This window comes from Bombina bombina, chromosome 2 (assembly GCF_027579735.1).
Source record: "Bombina bombina isolate aBomBom1 chromosome 2, aBomBom1.pri, whole genome shotgun sequence".
Taxonomy (NCBI): domain Eukaryota; kingdom Metazoa; phylum Chordata; class Amphibia; order Anura; family Bombinatoridae; genus Bombina; species Bombina bombina.
The window spans coordinates 690,043,392-690,062,832 of record NC_069500.1 but is presented as its reverse complement, the minus strand read 5'-3'; the positions used below and the strand labels follow the sequence as shown (position 1 = coordinate 690,062,832).

General features: G+C 35.8%; 1 protein-coding gene across 1 annotated transcript in view; it reads right to left on the bottom strand.

The window, feature by feature from the left end:
• TXN (thioredoxin) overlaps positions 1–19,441 on the bottom strand; it is a 61,066-nt gene that overhangs the window by 26,438 nt on the left and 15,187 nt on the right. Inside the window, exon 2 of the mRNA XM_053702673.1 lies at positions 13,310–13,414. Coding sequence (XP_053558648.1) covers positions 13,310–13,414 — 105 coding nt within the window. The remainder of the gene's footprint in view (positions 1–13,309; positions 13,415–19,441) is intronic.

Here is a 19,441-nt window from a genome sequence, read left to right as displayed (position 1 = left end):
AATAATGATACCTCGAATACAAGATATCTATACCTTTACGATACCACTAGGTAATTAAGGAGTGAAGTTGCCCTATGAAACCAAATAGTACCGTTGGATACCAGATAATAATACCTGTTAATACCAGATACCTATACCTTCAAATACCGTAGATTTACCTATTCATACTAAATCATTATTGGGTTACCTAATACCAAATGGTGATAATACCTCTGAATACAGAGTACCTATACCTTTTAATACCTTGTAATACCAGATACCTATACCTCCTAATACCATTCCAAAACTATATTGGGTTACCTTTAATACCAAACAGTGATAATACTGAGTATCTATACCTTTTAATAACATTGAGTTATAGAGTGAGCATTGCTATTAAAAGAGAGAGAGACGCCACTGATGCGTTTTGCTGTTGTGGCTTTTTCGAAAAAAATAAAAAAAAATTAGAAACTTCATACACCCTATGCAGCCCACTCACCAATGCTGTGAAACTCATTTAAAGGGACACAAAACCTATTTTTTTTATGATTCAGATAGAGAATACATGTTTTTTTTAAGTTTCCAATTTACTTCTATTATCAAATTTACATAGTTCTCATGTTATTCTTTGTTGAAGAGATATATAGATAGGTAGCGTGCACATGCCTGAGGCACTACATGACAGGAAATGCTGCCATCTAGTGCTCTTGCTAATGTAAAACATTGCAGCAAAATTGCTGCCATATAGTGCTGCAGACACATGCACACTCCTAAACTTACCTTCCTGCTTTTCAACAAAGGGTAACAAGAAATTAAGAAAATTTGATAATAGAAGTAAATTAGAAATTTGTTTTAAATCTAAATCATAAAAGAAAAGTTTTGGATTTTATATTCCTTTAAAAATAGAAGTATAAAGAGCCCTTCAAGTTTGGATTTTTTTTCTTATGAATTACCCCTTAAGTACAAGTTTTGCCATTTACACTGAATACGATTTTCATGACATAAAAACATTGCAAGATACAAATTAGATTAACTACCCTGTTTGTATGAGTACTGTTTTTATGTGTAATATAGATACAATTTTAACAAAGTAAATCCAACTGACTGTGTATATGGATCTTGCCATCACATACAGAAATGTAGGTTAAAGGGACATTCCGGTCTAAATTTAAATACAAATAGATTAACTGAATCTTTGGATAGAAACATATTTGCAATATAAATGTATTGGCAAAAATGCTTTTAGCAAAAGTTATAACCGTTTTAGTGTTAACATTTTTCTCTGCACATGCATGTGAAGCATAGCTAGATATTCTCAGTGCACCAGCATTTTATACAATGCAGCTGCTCAGAGCACCAGAGGGGTTTGTATCATGTCAGCCATTAACAGATGGTACAAACACCTTAGGCAAGTGCTGTGTTAAAAATGCTGGTGCACAGAGCATACTTAAATACACTTTTCAAACAGCTATAATTTTTATTAGAAGCATTTTTGCTAACACATGTATATTACAAAAATGCTTCTATGCACAACTAAAATGCATCTGTGTGGATTCCAATTTTGTCTGGAATGTCCCTTTAAGCCCATTGGTGCAGCACACAGTTAACAATGTAAAATGTGCCTTTAGATCAGCTTGGCATGCACTTTGTAGCACTGTAGAGAAATATCACTAAATCTTTGGGGGCATTATATTATTACAATATATGTGTCTTTTCTTCATATCTAAAACCTGCAGAGTGAGATACATAAATATCAAGCTAAAATATGCCTTATTTTTTAATTCTTGAGGTATCCTACAATACTAATTAGAATTCATAGTCACCTACATTACAATATCATGTTTTTTAAAAAAAAAGCCCTCAAAGATTTGCATGATTTCTTTCCATGACGGTGAGAAAGCACAAGTGCCTCCTGGGTATCTGATCTAAAACTGTGCACAACTGTCCAAGGGAATATTCACTGTTATATTATTTATGTACTTATAATTTGTCTTCTGTGATTCCAAACTTTTGAAAGATTAGATAGTTGCTGCAATCAAATAGCATAATTAAGGACAATTGAGAAATTTCATGTAAATTATTTTAAATGAAATTGCTTGTTTTTATTTTTAAATAAAAAAGTAGAATTATATAATTTTGCAAGGTTTTAAAAACTCAAAAGGTTGCACAATGTGATTTGTAATATGAGCTATATCATTGATGGGTTATGTGCAATGTTACCAGTGAAATAATTCTTTTAAAAGAAACAGAAAGGGAGATTTTAATTACCCAGTGTTTTAATGGTTATAGAAAGGACATAAAACAACATTCTTAAAAATAAATAAAACAAAAGGAGACATAAAAGGCGTGTGCGTTTGCCCCAGTTGATTGGCGCATCGACTTGTTCACTAAGGACAAACAGGTCCCGAGCGTTACTTTAACACCAGCAAAGAGTTTAAACACAGATTGGGTTGGTAATGCTAAAATTATGTTCTCTAACAAATTTGAGCATGTGATTTTTGCACTATAATTGCTATTTAAATAAAGTCTGTTTTCTGAAATTGCCTATGAAATGATAAATTTATAAGTAAGTTATTCAGAAAATATCCCAGATAACCTTTGTTTTTAGGCCTTTAAATAATGTTCATCCCTCCACATGAAAGCCATTTGTACCCACAGTATACAGATTGTTTGGCATATCAATGTGTATATAATTATTATGTGGAATGTGTGAATATAATCTCATGACCATATAATGAAATCAGTAAATAAAATGAATGTCACAACATTTACTATGGGCAGAGGGGGGTGTAACCTGATAAATTTAGGTATTTAGGTTTTGTGTTGCCCTAAGCACTCAAAATGTTCACCAGGGCTTGCATACTAGGGATGTGCATTTGGATCCTTTGTGAGGATATTTTCATAGCCAGATTGATTCATGTAAAAGATCTGTGGAAATCCAGATCTTTAGAGTGGGGGATCTTTTCCATGAACCAATCTGTTACGAAAATATCTGAAGGGTGTTTACTTCCGCATTTGGATCCTCACAAAAGATCCAAATGCATGCCCCTATTGCATACACATATATCCATCTAATGCTGCAATGTGTATAATATATATATATATATATATATATATATATATATATATATATATATATATATATATATATATATATATATATATATACACATATATACATATATACATACACATACACATACAGTTCCTTTAGGGAAAGCACTCTCTCACCATTCCATGTAATGCCACGGTGCTCTGCTAGATATCATCCAAGCATTTCACAAAGTGCAGGCACTCACTGGTCTTAGTTAAAATTTCCAAAAATGTATTAAGTCATTATTAAAAGAGTGACACAACATTTCGGCATGGCATTGTGCCTTTGTCAAATGTCAGCATATATTCACAAAGTATACAGCACACTTAAAATTATATATATATATCACAGATTTTTTTTTCAAACAATATTTCCCCAAACACACTACTAAGAGCTGAAAGCTAACAGAACTAAAGGCAATAGCTAGCTGAATAAGCTGTAAGCTAAATGGTCAGTCTCTTATTATACCCCCTAGAATATAAGCACCTTGGGCAAAATCTACCACTATATACCTGTATAATACTTCTAAAATAGATGTAGGCTACTTATAAATATATCCACAAAACATGTGCTGCCCCCATCTCCAATCTACTGCCCTAGGCAATATGCCCCTGTTATAACTCCATTTGTTTAGTGCGCAAGCAACCAATTTAAAATAAGGAATAGATGAGAGAATGCAGCCTGCATATAGCTGAATCTTTTGTCTTTGGTTTTATATTAGATGGGAAAAGGGTCATATTTTAACAGAATTTACTGGTTTGAAATATAATTAAAAGGGATATAGAATAATTTTAAAAATATATTTGTATTAACAAAAATGCTTCTAGTAAACACTATCCCTGTTTTAACATCATACACACTGATGTCAACTCTGAGCATGCTCAGAGACCTAGTGGTGGTGATTAACATGACAGTGATAACTTAATTTGCATCAGAGAACCCACCGATGGAATGCTGAGCAGATGTAACATATGTTTATATGTAGCTGAAAGTGATAGCTTTTACTAGAATTACTTTTGCCAACAAAAATGTATTGCAAAATCACTCCTGTGCCAAACACAAATGCAAATTTTAACTTCAGATTATTAAGCCCCCTTAAAAAATATTAATAGCTTTTTTAAGTAATTATACTGGGCACTGTAACATGTCGTCCAGGCCAAGGATATGTTTCTTAGCTGATAGTACATAAAAATGGAGGAAATGTTACATTACATGTGCTAAAGAAGTACCTGCTACTTTTTATCAAAATGTAATATTAGGCACAGAGCCTAGAATATTAAAAGTCCACTAGAATAAAAGCCGTTTGACTTTGCACCCTGCAAGGAAAAACTTTCAAAGTTATTTACCATAATATCATAACCACAAGAGATCAATAATGTATTTATTCTGAAACCAACTTGCAAATGTGTTCATGAAGAAATTGATTTTATTTGAAACATTAAAAACAAAAGGAATAAACGGCATATAAAAGATACAAGGAGATTACTTTAAAGGATGAAACTGTAAAATGTTATTCACTTGATTGCTGAAACTAGTGTAATACAAATGAAAAAATATACAATTTAAGTGGTGGTAAAAGCCACAGACAAAGCAAACTTTTAGACAGAATGAGTAATAAAAATAAGTGCTGCAAACTAGTTAAAAACGTGGCCTGTCAATTACAACATACACAGCAATATTTTGTACACCATCCCCTTATTTTGTTTTTAAACTACTTAAAAACTTTAGGTGAATTTGGACAAAAACAGGAACATGTTGATGCATTTGCTTCTGTACCTGCAACTCTTTTCAGAGCCATTCTTATTTTACCCTTTACAGTTGCAATCTTGGAGTTTGCATATTTTTGTGTGTATCTATATGTTTCTGTACAAATGCATCTAAAGTTGTAAAGTAGCCACCAATCAGCAAATGCTACCCAGGGTCTGAACCAAAAATGGGACAGCTACTAATCTTACATTCCTGCTTTTGCAAATAAAGAAAACAAAGAAAAAATTATAAATAGGAGTAAATTAGAAAGTTGCTTAACAATTGCATGCTCTATATGAATCATGAAAGAAAAAAAAATTAGGATTCATATCCCTTTAAGGGACAGCACACAGAATGAAGCTTTGCCGCTTGACCAAACTGCATCAGTAAGTGGTTAAAATAAGATAATTGATTTGAAGAGAGCTGCTGGAGGAGGAAACTGCAGCAGGGAAAGGAAACAGTTTCCGTTGCTGGTTCTAGCCAGAACACCTGATGTTGCTACCACATACGTGTGTGGTGACATCATTGGGGCAAGAAAATCTTGATAATGCAGTCAGTGAGTCTGCAGCTGGGTAGGGGGCTTTAAAAGCCCATACTGTAGCCCCTCTCTGCTTGCAGGGACAAGAGACCCCTCTTTTGAAATAAGGGGTTGCACGCCTTGAAAGATGCAGTTGGTTAATGTAGAAGCAGAAATAACCTACAACCCTTATCTCCATCTGTTTTTGCAAAAGGGACAAGTGACCCCTCATCTAAAAGGGCAGACTCTTTCTTTCAAACAAGGGATCACTGGTGATCATCTACCCTGTTACAAATTAGGTGATTTCTAATGGTGGGGTAAGAGGCTACTACAGCCTCTTTCTTTCCCACTGATTTAATTAGAGGAGTAAACAAAATACTAGTGTGGGAATATGTTGTTATTGTATGAATATGATCCTACAAGTCCTATTAATACTAATAAATAGAAAGATAGAAAGGCAGGAGGATGATTACAAGGGCTATATCACTATTGTTGAAAACACATCAAATACTGGAGAGGTGAAGCACTTAGTGGTAGTGCACCTTGGTATTGATGGCCAATAACTGGATACCTTGGTATCAGTTGGGGGCACTGTTGTTAATAGAAGCATATTTCCAAAATGCTTCCATTTAAAACTCAAATTTTGACCTTTCTATCCCTTTAAGTGGGAATATTGTAGAATATAGTGTACTAACATGCATCTCTGGAACGTTTCCTTATAAATGTAAACAGCTGCTACTATTGTCAGAAAAATAAATTCAATATTTAATTGCTGAAATAAATATAATTGTGTATGCGCTTTAACACTGTCAGGGATTTATCTCTTTTCATGCTGTACCTTTAAGAAAGTGAACTCACTAGCCCTATTTAAGGCTCCTCCCAACAGAACTCATTGCTTGGTAATTTGTTGCTCAGTGACAAGCTGCTTCTGAAGAGACCTAGCCGTTTATACAACTTTGTATTTCAACTTATTGCTCTCTAAACTCACCCTGAGTTTCTGCCTACTTGAATCAACCTGCAGATGCTCTTTTGTGCCTGAAGATTTTCATCGTTTATTCAGTCAGAGATTTCTCAGTCTCTCTCCTGTATTGAAGTTACTCCCTGCAGCGTGTGACGTCACGCCTGACATTCTCCCGCCGCGGTTCTCTGTCAAGCTCACTGTGATACCGCTGGGACTTGTTGCTGTCTGGTAACAGTATTACTCTGCTCAATTGCCATCTCCTGTAATACTGGTCTGTATATATTGCATTGTATGAACTGTGTGTATTGCTGCAACTTCATTACACTTATGCATGCTATATTAACTGTGTAACTCTCTCTTGCTGGAGATTCATATTCGCTTCAGATATCAAATATGCACTAAACTATTACTTCTAATTACCAACTTGCTTACAAATAACTGTGACAAAGATTCATATTGCTACCATCTCTCATTAACGGACTGCCTAAGCATACTTTAATCCTTATAACCATTAACCTTCATTCTGCTTGAAAAAGAACTGTTTGCATTAACCTCAACTTTACCTGTTTCATGAGATAAACACAGCATCTTATACTCTGATTGAACAAGTTTGGAAATAACCAATATTCATTATCAAAGTATGGTTTACATAATGCCCACAGCTTGATTTATTTAGATAACAAAGTACTGTGTGAATTTTGGTGTGTTTGCTAAAGCCTGCTGGATAAACTATTTTACACTGCTTGTGTGTGTGAATCAAGGCACCTGCAGTGATTAACTCTTTCACTACTGTTGAAGTTACATCCCTTTAAAATGTACTCTCTTTTCTGCTGCTAGCAGTTACTGTGCGTGAAGGTTCCGTTTTCACTCAGCTACCCTGCTGTAGTGACCCTCAGATCAATGAGCATATCAGGGTTCCCTTAAGTTCAATCTGTGGGAATCCGAGGTAAGGTGTGAGACTGAGTGGTCCTGCATAAGCAGTAAGCTGTAGTAGTAGTGTTCTCTAAAACAACTTAACATATCTTAACATATTACCAAGCCTTAAAAAAGGAATACTACTAACAGCTAAAAATCATGGATGTAAGTGAACTGTCCAGGAGAGTTGGTTCTTTAGCTCAGAGTATGGATCACATGATTCAAGGCTTAAGGGATATTCAATTAGAGAATCAGAATATACATTTTTTTTATTAATGATCACCTTGCTAACAAAACTCCTAATGTTGAGTCAACCCCAGAACCCATTGTTAGTCCACCTGAAAAGTTCTCTGGGGACAGATCTATGTTCAGGGATTTCAGGAATTCCTGCACTCTACTTTTTACTTTGAAACCTAAGTCATACCCAACTGACAGGATTAGAGTTCTAACTGTAATTTCATTCCTCAGAGGTGAGGCCAGGTCTTGGGCCAATGCTTTTTATGAAAAAGATGATCCTATCCTAAATTCCCTAGAAGATTTTTTTTCTGCTATGTCTCTCTTATATGAAGATCACAATAGAAAAAATACTGCTGAAACTGCCATTAGATCTTTAAGGCAGGGCAAAAGAATGGTAGAAGATTACATTACTGAATTCAAAAGATGGGCTCCTGACACCCTTTGGAATATTCCTGCTCTACGCAATCAGTTCCGTCTGGGGCTCAATGATGCAGTTAAGGATGAGTTGGCACGGGGTGTGATTCCAGAGGACTTGGATGCCTTGATGACTCTCTCTATTGGCATAGATTGTCGACTTAGGGAAAGGAAGTCAGAAAGATCTTATTCGGAGAATACCAGAAGAAGAACCCCCAGTTATTATCACTCAACTCCTACCACAGTAATCACTAGACCCATAGAAGAACCCATGGATGTTGCAGTTATTAGGGGACCCTTGAGACCTGAAGAGAAAGCAAGGCGTAAGCTCCTAAACTTATGTCTATACTGTGCTGAAAAGAACCATGCAGTTAGGGACTGTCCCTCTCTGATTCGACAAAAGAAGGGTAAGACTTCATCCAATGACCATACAGTTAATTTGGTTGACAGCATAAAATCTCATCTATCTATTTATGTCTCCTTACAGTGGTCCCATCAGAAGATAAACGTTCAGGCCATAATTGACTCTGGGGCTTCTGGGAATTTTGCTGATAACACTTTTGTTGTTAATAATCACATACCACTAATAAAAAAGAATGTTGCACTAGCTATTCGTCTGGTTGACGGTTCATTCTTTAGCTCTGGTCCCATAACTCACCACACTATCCCACTCAAAGTGGTTACCCCTTCAGGACACACAGAGCTTATTTCCTTTGATGTTCTTCCATCTTCTGTTTATCCACTAATCCTTGGATTGAATTGGTTAATAAAGCATAATCCCAATATATCGTGGTCTACAGCAGTGTTTTTCAACCAGTGTGCCGTGGCACACTAGTGTGCCGTGAGAGATCCTCAGGTGTGCCACGGCAGACTGACAACAGTGTGACATTTTTTAAACTTTGCTTGTTTTTTACTCCCAGTGCAGGGGTAGTTTGTAGGAGGCATGGCCTAACAGCACAATACATACAGTATGTGTGTGTTTGTGTGTATGTGTATATATATATGCTGTATTAGGCTACAATGTATGATTTTGTTTTTAAATTTTGGGATGGTAGTGTGCCACAGGATTTTTTAATGTAAAAAAGTGTGCCACGGCAAAAAAAAGGTTAAAAATCACTGGTCTACAGCATCAGTAGTTTTTGATTCAAGTCACTGTAAACAATCCTGTTTTGGGGTACACACACTTTGTCAAATCACTGAACATAAGTTACCAGAATGCTATAGTGAATTTGCTGATGTTTTTGATAAAAAAGAGGCTGAGTCCTTACCTCCACACAGAGACTATGACTGTCCTATTGATCTTATACCTGGAAGCTCCATACCATATGGCCATATATATCCGTTGTCACAGCCAGAGTTAAATCATTTAAAAGAATATTTAGATGATAACTTGAAAAAAGGCTTTATTAGACCTTCCACCTCCTCTGCAGCTGCAGCAATGTTCTTTGTAAAAAACAAGGATGGCAGTCTTAGGCCTATCATCGATTATAGGCATTTGAGCAAATGCACAAAAAAGAACAGATACCCCCTGCCCCTCATACCTGAACTTATTGAACGTTTACAAGGTGCCACAGTTTTTACTAAACTTGACCTCAGAGGTGCTTACAATTTGATCAGGATGAGGGCAGGGGATGAATGGTTAACTGCATTCCGTACTAGATACGGTTTGTATGAATACACTGTAATGCCCTTTGGGTTGTGCAATGCCCCTGCGATATTTCAATGTTTTATAAATGATGTCTTTCATGATTTGTTAGATGTCTGTATTGTCGTATACTTGGATGACATCTTGGTTTATTCAAATTCTCTACAGGCTCACATTGTACATGTCAAACAAGTATTAACACGTTTAAGGGCACACCATCTCTATGCAAAGCTTGAAAAGTGTATTTTTAATACAAACACCATATCATTCCTTGGTTACTGCATCTCACCAGCTGGAATTTCAATGGAGTCAAGCAAAGTGGAAGCTATTACTAACTGGCCTATTCCACGTAACAAAAAAGATGTTCAAAGATTCCTTGGCTTTGCAAACTTTTATAGAAAGTTCATTAAAGATTTCTCTCTTATTGTCAGACCTCTCACTACGCTAACACGTAAGCAAGTCAAGTTTGTTTGGAATCAAGATGCTGATCATTCCTTCAATATTCTAAAAACTAAATTTGTCTCAGCCCCTATTTTACAATTTCCAGATCCCACATGTCAATTTACGCTGGAAGTTGATGCTTCTGAGTTTGCTGTGGGGGCCGTTTTATCTCAAAGACGTTCTGAAAAAGAACCTTTGCATCCTGTCTCCTATTATTCTAGAACTATGAGTTCAGCAGAGATTAATTATGGAATTGGTGATAAGGAACTTCTTGCAATCAAATCAGCTTTGGAGTTTTGGCGACACCTCCTAGAGGGTGCAACATATCCAATCACCATCTATACTGATCACCGTAATTTAGAATATTTAAAATCAAACAAGACCCTTACTGCTCGCCAGGTTCGATGGAGTTTGTTCTTTTCTCGTTTTGATTACGTTATAACTTATAGACCAGGATCCAAAAATATGAAAGCCGATGCTCTTTCTAGAAAAGACCCTCGTCCTACTGATGTGGTTTCTCCTTCATCTATCATACCTTCGGATAGAATTATTTGTTTAACAACTGATTTTAAAACCATTTTACAAGAACATTTAAAGGATGATTCATCTTTGGATCATTTGGATGTACTAAAACATTCGGACAACTTATACTACCATGGCACTCTGTTATATATACCTCCTTCTCTCAGGAATGAGGTACTTACCTCTGCCCACGACTCCTTGTTGGCTGGTCATCCTGGAGTTCATAGAACTGCTCATTTGATTAAAAGGAATTACTGGTGGCCTAAGATGCATGATACTATTAAACAGTACATTGAATCCTGTATGGTATGTACAACTAAGAAACATCACCATAAGAGTCCCTATGGTTACCTTCTCTCTTTACCAGTACCAGACAGACCTTGGGCAGCGATTGCTATGGATTTCATCGTTGATCTACCTTCATCAGCTAATTATAACACCATATTAGTAGTAGTGGACTTATTTTCTAAAATGGCACATTTCCTACCACATAGAGGATTGCCTACATCTTCAGAAACTGCTTCACTTTTTCTGAATCACATTGTGAAATTACATGGTCTACCTGAGACAATTACCACAGATAGAGGTACGCAATTCACTTCAAGGTTTTGGAATCAACTGTGCTCCTCTCTCAACATTACCAAACGTTTGAGTACCGCTTATCATCCACAAACAAATGGTCAAACAGAAAGGACAAATCAATCATTAGAGCAATACCTTCGTTGCTATTGCACTCAACAACAAGATAACTGGCATTCCCTACTTGCTACTGCCGAATTTGCCCATAATAATGCCGTAAATTCATCAACTAAAATGACACCATTTTACATCAACTACGGATTTCATCCCTCATATTACCCAAATCGGATCAACAATTCCGACATGCCTATAGTTAATGATCTTGTTAACACCATTACCACCAATTTCACAACATTGAAACAAGTCTTACTAGAAGCTCAGACTGTTCAGAAACACCATTATGATCTACGTAGATCCAAGCCCCCAGATTACAAGATTGGCGACAAAGTCTGGTTAAGCACTAAACATCTACGGTTACAAGTTCCATCTAAAAAACTCGCTTCTCTATATTTAGGGCCTTATCCAATACAAAAGGTCATCAATGTTAATGCTGTAACACTTAAGCTACCAGATTCTCTAAAGATACATCCCACATTCCACGTTTCTCTTTTGAAACCGTACAATACAATCAGAGACACGACTCAGAATGACACGGTGGATCCTTCAGTTATTGATGGCATGGAGTATGAGATTGAGTCCATCCTAGACTCTCGTTACCATCATAATCAACTTCAATATCTTGTCAGTTGGAAAGGGTTTGGTCCGGAGGAGGACTCTTGGGAACCTTCCACTAATGTCTCTGCACCACGTCTTGTCTCCTTGTTTCATCGTAGAAATCCTGATCGTCCTGGTCCTTGATCCGCGGAGCGGCTCCTTGGGGGGGGGTGTCCTGTCAGGGATTTATCTCTTTTCATGCTGTACCTTTAAGAAAGTGAAATCACTAGCCCTATTTAAGGCTCCTCCCAACAGAACTCATTGCTTGGTAATTTGTTGCTCAGTGACAAGCTGCTTCTGAAGAGACCTAGCCGTTTATACAACTTTGTATTTCAACTTATTGCTCTCTAAACTCACCCTGAGTTTCTGCCTACTTGAATCAACCTGCAGATGCTCTTTTGTGCCTGAAGATTTTCATCGTTTATTCAGTCAGAGATTTCTCAGTCTCTCTCCTGTATTGAAGTTACTCCCTGCAGCGTGTGACGTCACGCCCGACATTCTCCCGCCGCGGTTCTCTGTCAAGCTCACTGTGATACCGCTGGGACTTGTTGCTGTCTGGTAACAGTATTACTCTGCTCAATTGCCATCTCCTGTAATACTGGTCTGTATATATTGCATTGTATGAACTGTGTGTATTGCTGCAACTTCATTACACTTATGCTTGCTATATTAACTGTGTAACTCTCTCTTGCTGGAGATTCATATTCGCTTCAGATATCAAATATGCACTAAACTATTACTTCTAATTACCAACTTGCTTACAAATAACTGTGACAAAGATTCATATTGCTACCATCTCTCATTAACGGACTGCCTAAGCATACTTTAATCCTTATAACAATTAACCTTCATTCTGCTTGAAAAAGAACTGTTTGCATTAACCTCAACTTTACCTGTTTCATGAGATAAACACAGCATCTTATACTCTGATTGAACAAGTTTGGAAATAACCAATATTCATTATCAAAGTATGGTTTACATAATGCCCACAGCTTGATTTATTTAGATAACAAAGTACTGTGTGAATTTTGGTGTGTTTGCTAAAGCCTGCTGCATAAACTATTTTACACTGCTTGTGTGTGTGAATCAAGGCACCTGCAGTGATTAACTCTTTCACTACTGTTGAAGTTACATCCCTTTAAAATTTACTCTCTTTTCTGCTGCTAGCAGTTACTGTTGTGTGAAGGTTCCGTTTTCACTCAGCTACCCTGCTGTAGTGACCCTCAGATCAATGAGCATATCAGGGTTCCCTTAAGTTCAATCTGTGGGAATCAGAGGTAAGGTGTGAGACTGAGTGGTCCTGCATAAGCAGTAAGCTGTAGTAGTAGTGTTCTCTAAAACAACTTAACATATCTTAACAAACACCTTCAAAAGCATAAAAACAAACAGCGTATTGGAGGAACAATCCTAGTTCCTAGGGCTCAATTTTCTAGTTTTCTTTCATGGAAATACGTTTTTTATTCAAAAACAACTTCAGTGGATGATTATTCATTAATAAAGATAATCTCAGATTTAGACCACAAATTGTATTTTTATATAACTTACCTTAAAGAAAGGAGCAATCATTTTGCAAGGACCACACCATGTAGCTGTGAAGTCAACAACCACAAGCTTGTCCCCAGCATCAACCAAAGCTTGTTTGAATTCTTCCTAGAAGAATAAAGAAAATTAATAAAATATTAATAATTAGAATTATTATTAGAATACTATTTTCAATGTTTTATAAATGCTGAAGGTGAGAATTAAATGCCTCCACATTAAAAAGGACATGAAACCCAAAACATTTTCATAATTCATATAGAGAATACAATTGGTATCTTTAGATGAAAAAAGCTCAGGAGTGTGCACATGTCTGGAGCACTATATGACAGCAGTTTTGCAAAAATGTTATCCATTTGCAAGAGCACTAGATGGCAGCACTATTGCCTGCCATATAGTGCTGCAGACATCTACCTTGGTATATCTTCAACAAAATACCATGGGAATTAAGCAAATTTGACAAGATGTAAACTGGAAACTTTTATTTATTTTTTTAATTGTATGCTCTGTCTGAATCACAAAAGAAAATATTTGGGTTCCATATCCCTTAAATACTACTTTCATACTAACCAATTGTTAAAAGAAGATTAAAAAAAAAAGATAAAACACCAAATTTACATTGCGCTGGAATGTTATTTTTATTACTTCCCCCCCCCCAAAAAAAATTGGTTAAATAACATACATGTTTTATATGCCATTTTCAGTTTCATATTTACTCTTTCACCCCCATGGTTTGCATTAGTTCTCTTTAGATTTTATTTTAAAGGACTATTAAACATGACATTTCAACAATGTATAAACTGTTTCATTATTGCAAGTAAAACATTATTCCAATATACATTATTTATTTTGCTGCCTTTTGCTGTAAAATAGATCTAAACCTTGTGCTTGTTTTACTTTCTCCCAGGGAATTTTGGATTAATCATTTTAGGCAATTTATGTAAGCTTTTGTTTACTTCACCCCCCCCCCCTAAGATTCTCAGCAGTCACATGTTTGTAAAAGATAGATTATCAGTTTTGCATCAACAATTATGGTAGTTACTATTGCAAAGAATGCTTATCCTAAGTCAAATCACTGCTAAACCACCTTAAAGGGACAGCATACACCAATTTTCATATAACTGCATGTAATAGACACTACTATAAAGAATAAGATGCACAGATACTGATATAAAAATCCAGTATAAAACTGTTTAAAAACTTACTTAGAAGCTGTTAGTTTGGCTCTGTTGAAAAGGTAGCTGGAAAGCCCACTGCAAGTGGGAAATAAGACACTCCCCCCTCCCCCTTCTTTTGCATATGAAAAGACCCTTTACAAAAACAGGAGCAAGCTGGAGAAGGTAGCTGACGGTATTCAAATAACACTTTGGGGCTTGGTTAGGAGTCTGAAAATCAGAGCAATGTTATTAAAAAATAAGCAAAACTATAAAAAACAAAAAAAAAAAAAAGACACCTTTATGGGCTATATAAATAGATCATCTAGAAAACATCTATGCAAATAAAAAATGTGTATAATGTCCCTTTAAGGGAAGAAATAAGGGCAGCCGCATTGCAAAATTATTTTCAGATATGTAGGTTCAGAATCATGTAGTTTACAATTTGTGTTTGGTGGTCTTTTAATACATTTTGATCTCTCTTACAAAATAGTGCTATTTAAATGTTATACATTCTGCAACAATACAGATTATAAAATAAAGCATACAGAGGTCAGTTCACCTAATTTCCTTTATTAAAAGGACATTAGAGTCAAATCTAAAAGCGATATGAAACCAAAACATTTTCTTTTGTGATTCAGACAGAGCATACCATGTTAAAAAAAAGTTTACCATTTTCTTCTATTATCAAATTTGCTTTGTTCTCATGTTATTCTTTGTTGAAGAGATACCTAGGTAGGCATCTGGAGCACTACATGGCAGGAAATAAAGCTGCCATCTAGTGCTCTTGCAAATGGATAAGATTAATACAAAACTGCTGCCATATAGTGATCCAACAAAAGATACAAAGAGAAGGGGGGAAATGATAATTGAAGTAAATTAGAAAATTGTTTTAAATTACATGCTCTATTTGAATCATTTAAAAAATGTGTTTCATGTCCCTTTAAATGTTCATGGTTCATAGAGAGCATGCAATTTTAACAGACCTCTATTATAAAATAAGTATTTTGCAAAGCAAACCTAGGCTGGCTCAGGAGCAGCTGGAGGTTGGTGGCTGCACACATACGCCTCTTATCATTGGCTCACTATGTGTGTTCAGGTAGGTTTCAGCAGTGCATTAATTCTCTGGAGCTAACTTTAAACTCTGTGTTCACCCCTACAGGTTAATTAGAGATATACAAATAAGCTCCTACACTGCTCAAGCTGAATATTACAGGGTCAGGGTACTGAATCTAATAGGATTCACTACAAACTCACACAGTGTTCACTGTTACATTACATGACAAAGATGGAAACGAATGTATACCGCAAATGTTTTGTTTTGAATATAAATAATAAGACTCAGAATTTAAGCCCAATAATATATAATCACATTGGTAGGAGCATATGAACAGTAAATACTTAGTCAGATTTTTTGTAACTATAGAAAGAATCGTGCAACTTACTACTAGATCACTGCAGGTTTAAGCAGTTCAAGCACATTGAGCTTATGACTCTATACACCACAATATAGCATAAGGTTGTGAGTCACAATATGGATCTCTATTACTCATTATTTGGCAACACTTTCCTTCTCGCTCCTATATTCTCACTAGTCGTACTCTCTGCAGCTAAGTTGCTCCTCTCCTATGTGCACTGATTAGACATTTTCAATTTCTGTGAAAATATTATTATTTGTGACACTTAAAGAAAAGCTCATTCAAATTTGAAAAAGAAAAAGGCATAATGTTTTGAATATTAGCATCAATAATATAATGCATGTGCCTATGAGTAAAAAAAACAAAAAAAAAACAGTGTAGGCTTTAAATTTGAATCCCCTACTGTAAGCTAAGAATTTTTAAAAAGTAAATACCATTGAAACACATAAGAGGAAAAAGTAGAGGATTTAAAATTTAAAAATAAGAAATCTCCAGAGGAAGAGTTACAAGTCTGAAAATATCAACTTCAAAAGTTAAGTGAATTGGCTTTAATTACTGTTAGCTTTTTATAAAGTAATTGTGCAGTATATGGGTTCTTAGATAACGAGCTAAGGTTTCACAACTGTTAAGCAACCTTCTAAACAGTCGCAACACTTTGTAAATATTTTATTAAAATTAGGGAATTAACAGTTTCCTGTGGAAAGTGGTTACATTCTTTCAATATTCTGGGCAGATACATTTTTAATATCAAAAAGGCATAAATGGAAATGTGGTTTCTTTAACAATATATATATATATATATATATATATATATATATATATATATATATATATATATATATATATATATATATATATATATATATATATATATATATATATATATACACACACACACACAATTAATACAGAAAATAGCTAATAACCACCGGTGGTAAGAGTTAAAACGTTTTAAACGTTTTTGAAAAATCTGGTGAAAACGGATAATGAAAATGATATGTCTCTGAAGTGGAGAGTACAAATTTGAGAGTCTGAGGCAGGATGAATGAACAATCAATGTAGGTTTAGCAATGCTAAGTGGAATACGAAGTGACTCACCCAGAATTCAAAGCCGTTATAGTATTGCTTCTCCATGTGCTGATCTGAGATATTATTGAATTTCACGTCTAAATCCTTTTTAGATATGTGGTTACCTTACAAGTGAGCAAGACCAGCCCAAGGTGTACCATGATGTGTATCCGTTGTTCAGCGTGTGCGGGGTCACGTGACAATTCTCCAACCAATCAGAGTCACGGATTGCTGGGTGGTCTGCGAGTCAGCGATGCCTGAAGTTCCAAGTTGCCTGAATGAGCCAAACTTGTAATGAATGTTTCGTAACTATGTTACACTTTAAATAGGATTGTTACGTTAGAGTTCCAAATGATGTTACAGAGCGCTCTGCATGTCAATATCTGACTCGATAGCATACAATCCAAGTGATACAAATCAACACGTTTCAGCTGGTATAGCCTCTCTCAAGATGAATCCTTGAATGCTCTCAGCTCACTTTTTATTAGAAGTGAATTGCTTTAACTCCTCCTTTGCTGTGTGCTCACTTCCCTTGGTTTCGTTAAAGGGACATAACTTTATGTATGATAGTTTGATATTAATAGATAATTTATTCATAGAGATTCTCCAAAAACGATGTTCACCAATAAACAGTGCACAGAAATGCATCATTTAAAGTGCCTCTGATTAACCCCAAATAAAGTTCAGCTGCTCTAGTTGGTCATTCCTGAAATTGTCTTAGTCGCATCCCACAGCAAAAGCCATGGTCCACAGAGAGCTTCCAAAGCATCAGAGGGATCTCATTATTAAAAGGTATCAGTCAGGAGAAGGGTACAAAAGAATTTCCAAGGCATTAGATATACCATGGAACACAGTGAAGACAGTCATCATCAAGTGGAGAAAATATGGCACAACAGTGACATTACTAAGAACTGGACGTCCCTCCAAAATTGATGAAAAGACGAGAAGAAAACTGGTCAGGGAGGCTACCAAGAGGCCTACAGCAACAATAAAGGAGCTGCAGGAATATCTGGCAAGTACTGGCTGTGTGGTACATGTGACAACAATCTCACGTATTCTTCATATGTCTGGGCTATGGAGTAGAGTGGCAAGACGGTAGCCTTTTCTTATGAAGAAAAACATCCAAACCAGGCTACATTTTGCAAAAACACATCTGAAGTCTCCCAAAAGCATGTGGGAAAAGGTATTATGGTCTGATGAAACCAAGGTTGAACTTTTTGGCCATAATTCCAAAAGATATGTTTGGCGCAAAAACAACACTGCACATCACCAACAGAACACCATACCCACAGTGAAGCATGGTGGTTGCAGCATCATGCTTTGGGGCTGTTTTTCTTCAGCTAGAACTGGGGCCTTAGTTAAAGGTAAATGAAACCCATATTTTTTCTTTCATTATTTAGAAATAACATTCAATTTAAATCAACTTTCTAATTTACTTCCATTATCTAATTTGCTTCATTTTCTTGATATCCTTTGTGGAAAAGCATATCTAGATAGGCTCAGTAGCTGCTGATTGGTGGCTGCATATAGATGCCTCGTGTGATTGGCTCACCCATGTGCAGTGCTATTTCTTCAACAATGGATATCTAAAGAATAAAGCAAATTAGATAATAGATGTAAATTGGAATGTTGCTTAAAATTGTATTCTCTATCTGAATCATGAAAGAAAAATCTTGGGTTTAATGTCCCTTTAAGCTAGAGTGAATTATGAACAGTTCCAAATACCAGTCTATATTGGCACAAAACCTTCAGGCTTCTGCTAGAAAGCTGAACATGAGGAACTTCATCTTTCAGCATGACAACGACCCAAAGCATACATCCAAATCAACAAAGGAATGGCTTCACCAGAAGAAGATTAAAGTTTTGGAATGGCCCAGCCAGAGCCGAGACCTGAATCCGATTGAAAATCTGTGGGGTGATCTGAAGAGGGCTGTGCACAGGAGATGTCCTCGCAATCTGACAGATTTGGAGTGTTTTTGCAAAGAAGAGTGGGCAAATCTTGCCAAGTCAAAATGTGCCATGCTGATAGACTCATACTCAAAAAGACAGTGCTGTAATAAAATCAAAAAGGTGCTTCAACAAAGCTATGCAACCATATTTTTTTCTTCCCTCTACCTAAAAAATTTCAGTTTGTTTCAGTTTGTTTTTCAATTGAGTTGTACAGTTTATAGGTCACATTAAAGGTGGAAAAAGTTCTGAAATGATTTATCTTTGTCTCATTTTTTTACATCACAGAAAGCTGACATTTTAACAGGGGTGTGAAGACGACTTTTTTAGCAGACAAACTGTTTAACAATTGGAAATACTTTTTGAAAAGATTATTTAAATAAGATGCAACACTCAGTTATCAGTTCTAATTCCTTGTCCTGCATGCATGTGGGACTCAACATATTTCTTTAGGAGTAACTCATTTTTAGTTTTTACAGTAACTAATTTTCAGTTTTAACAAACTGTTAACTGCATAGCATTAACGTGCACAATAAAGTTTGCCCTAAAGT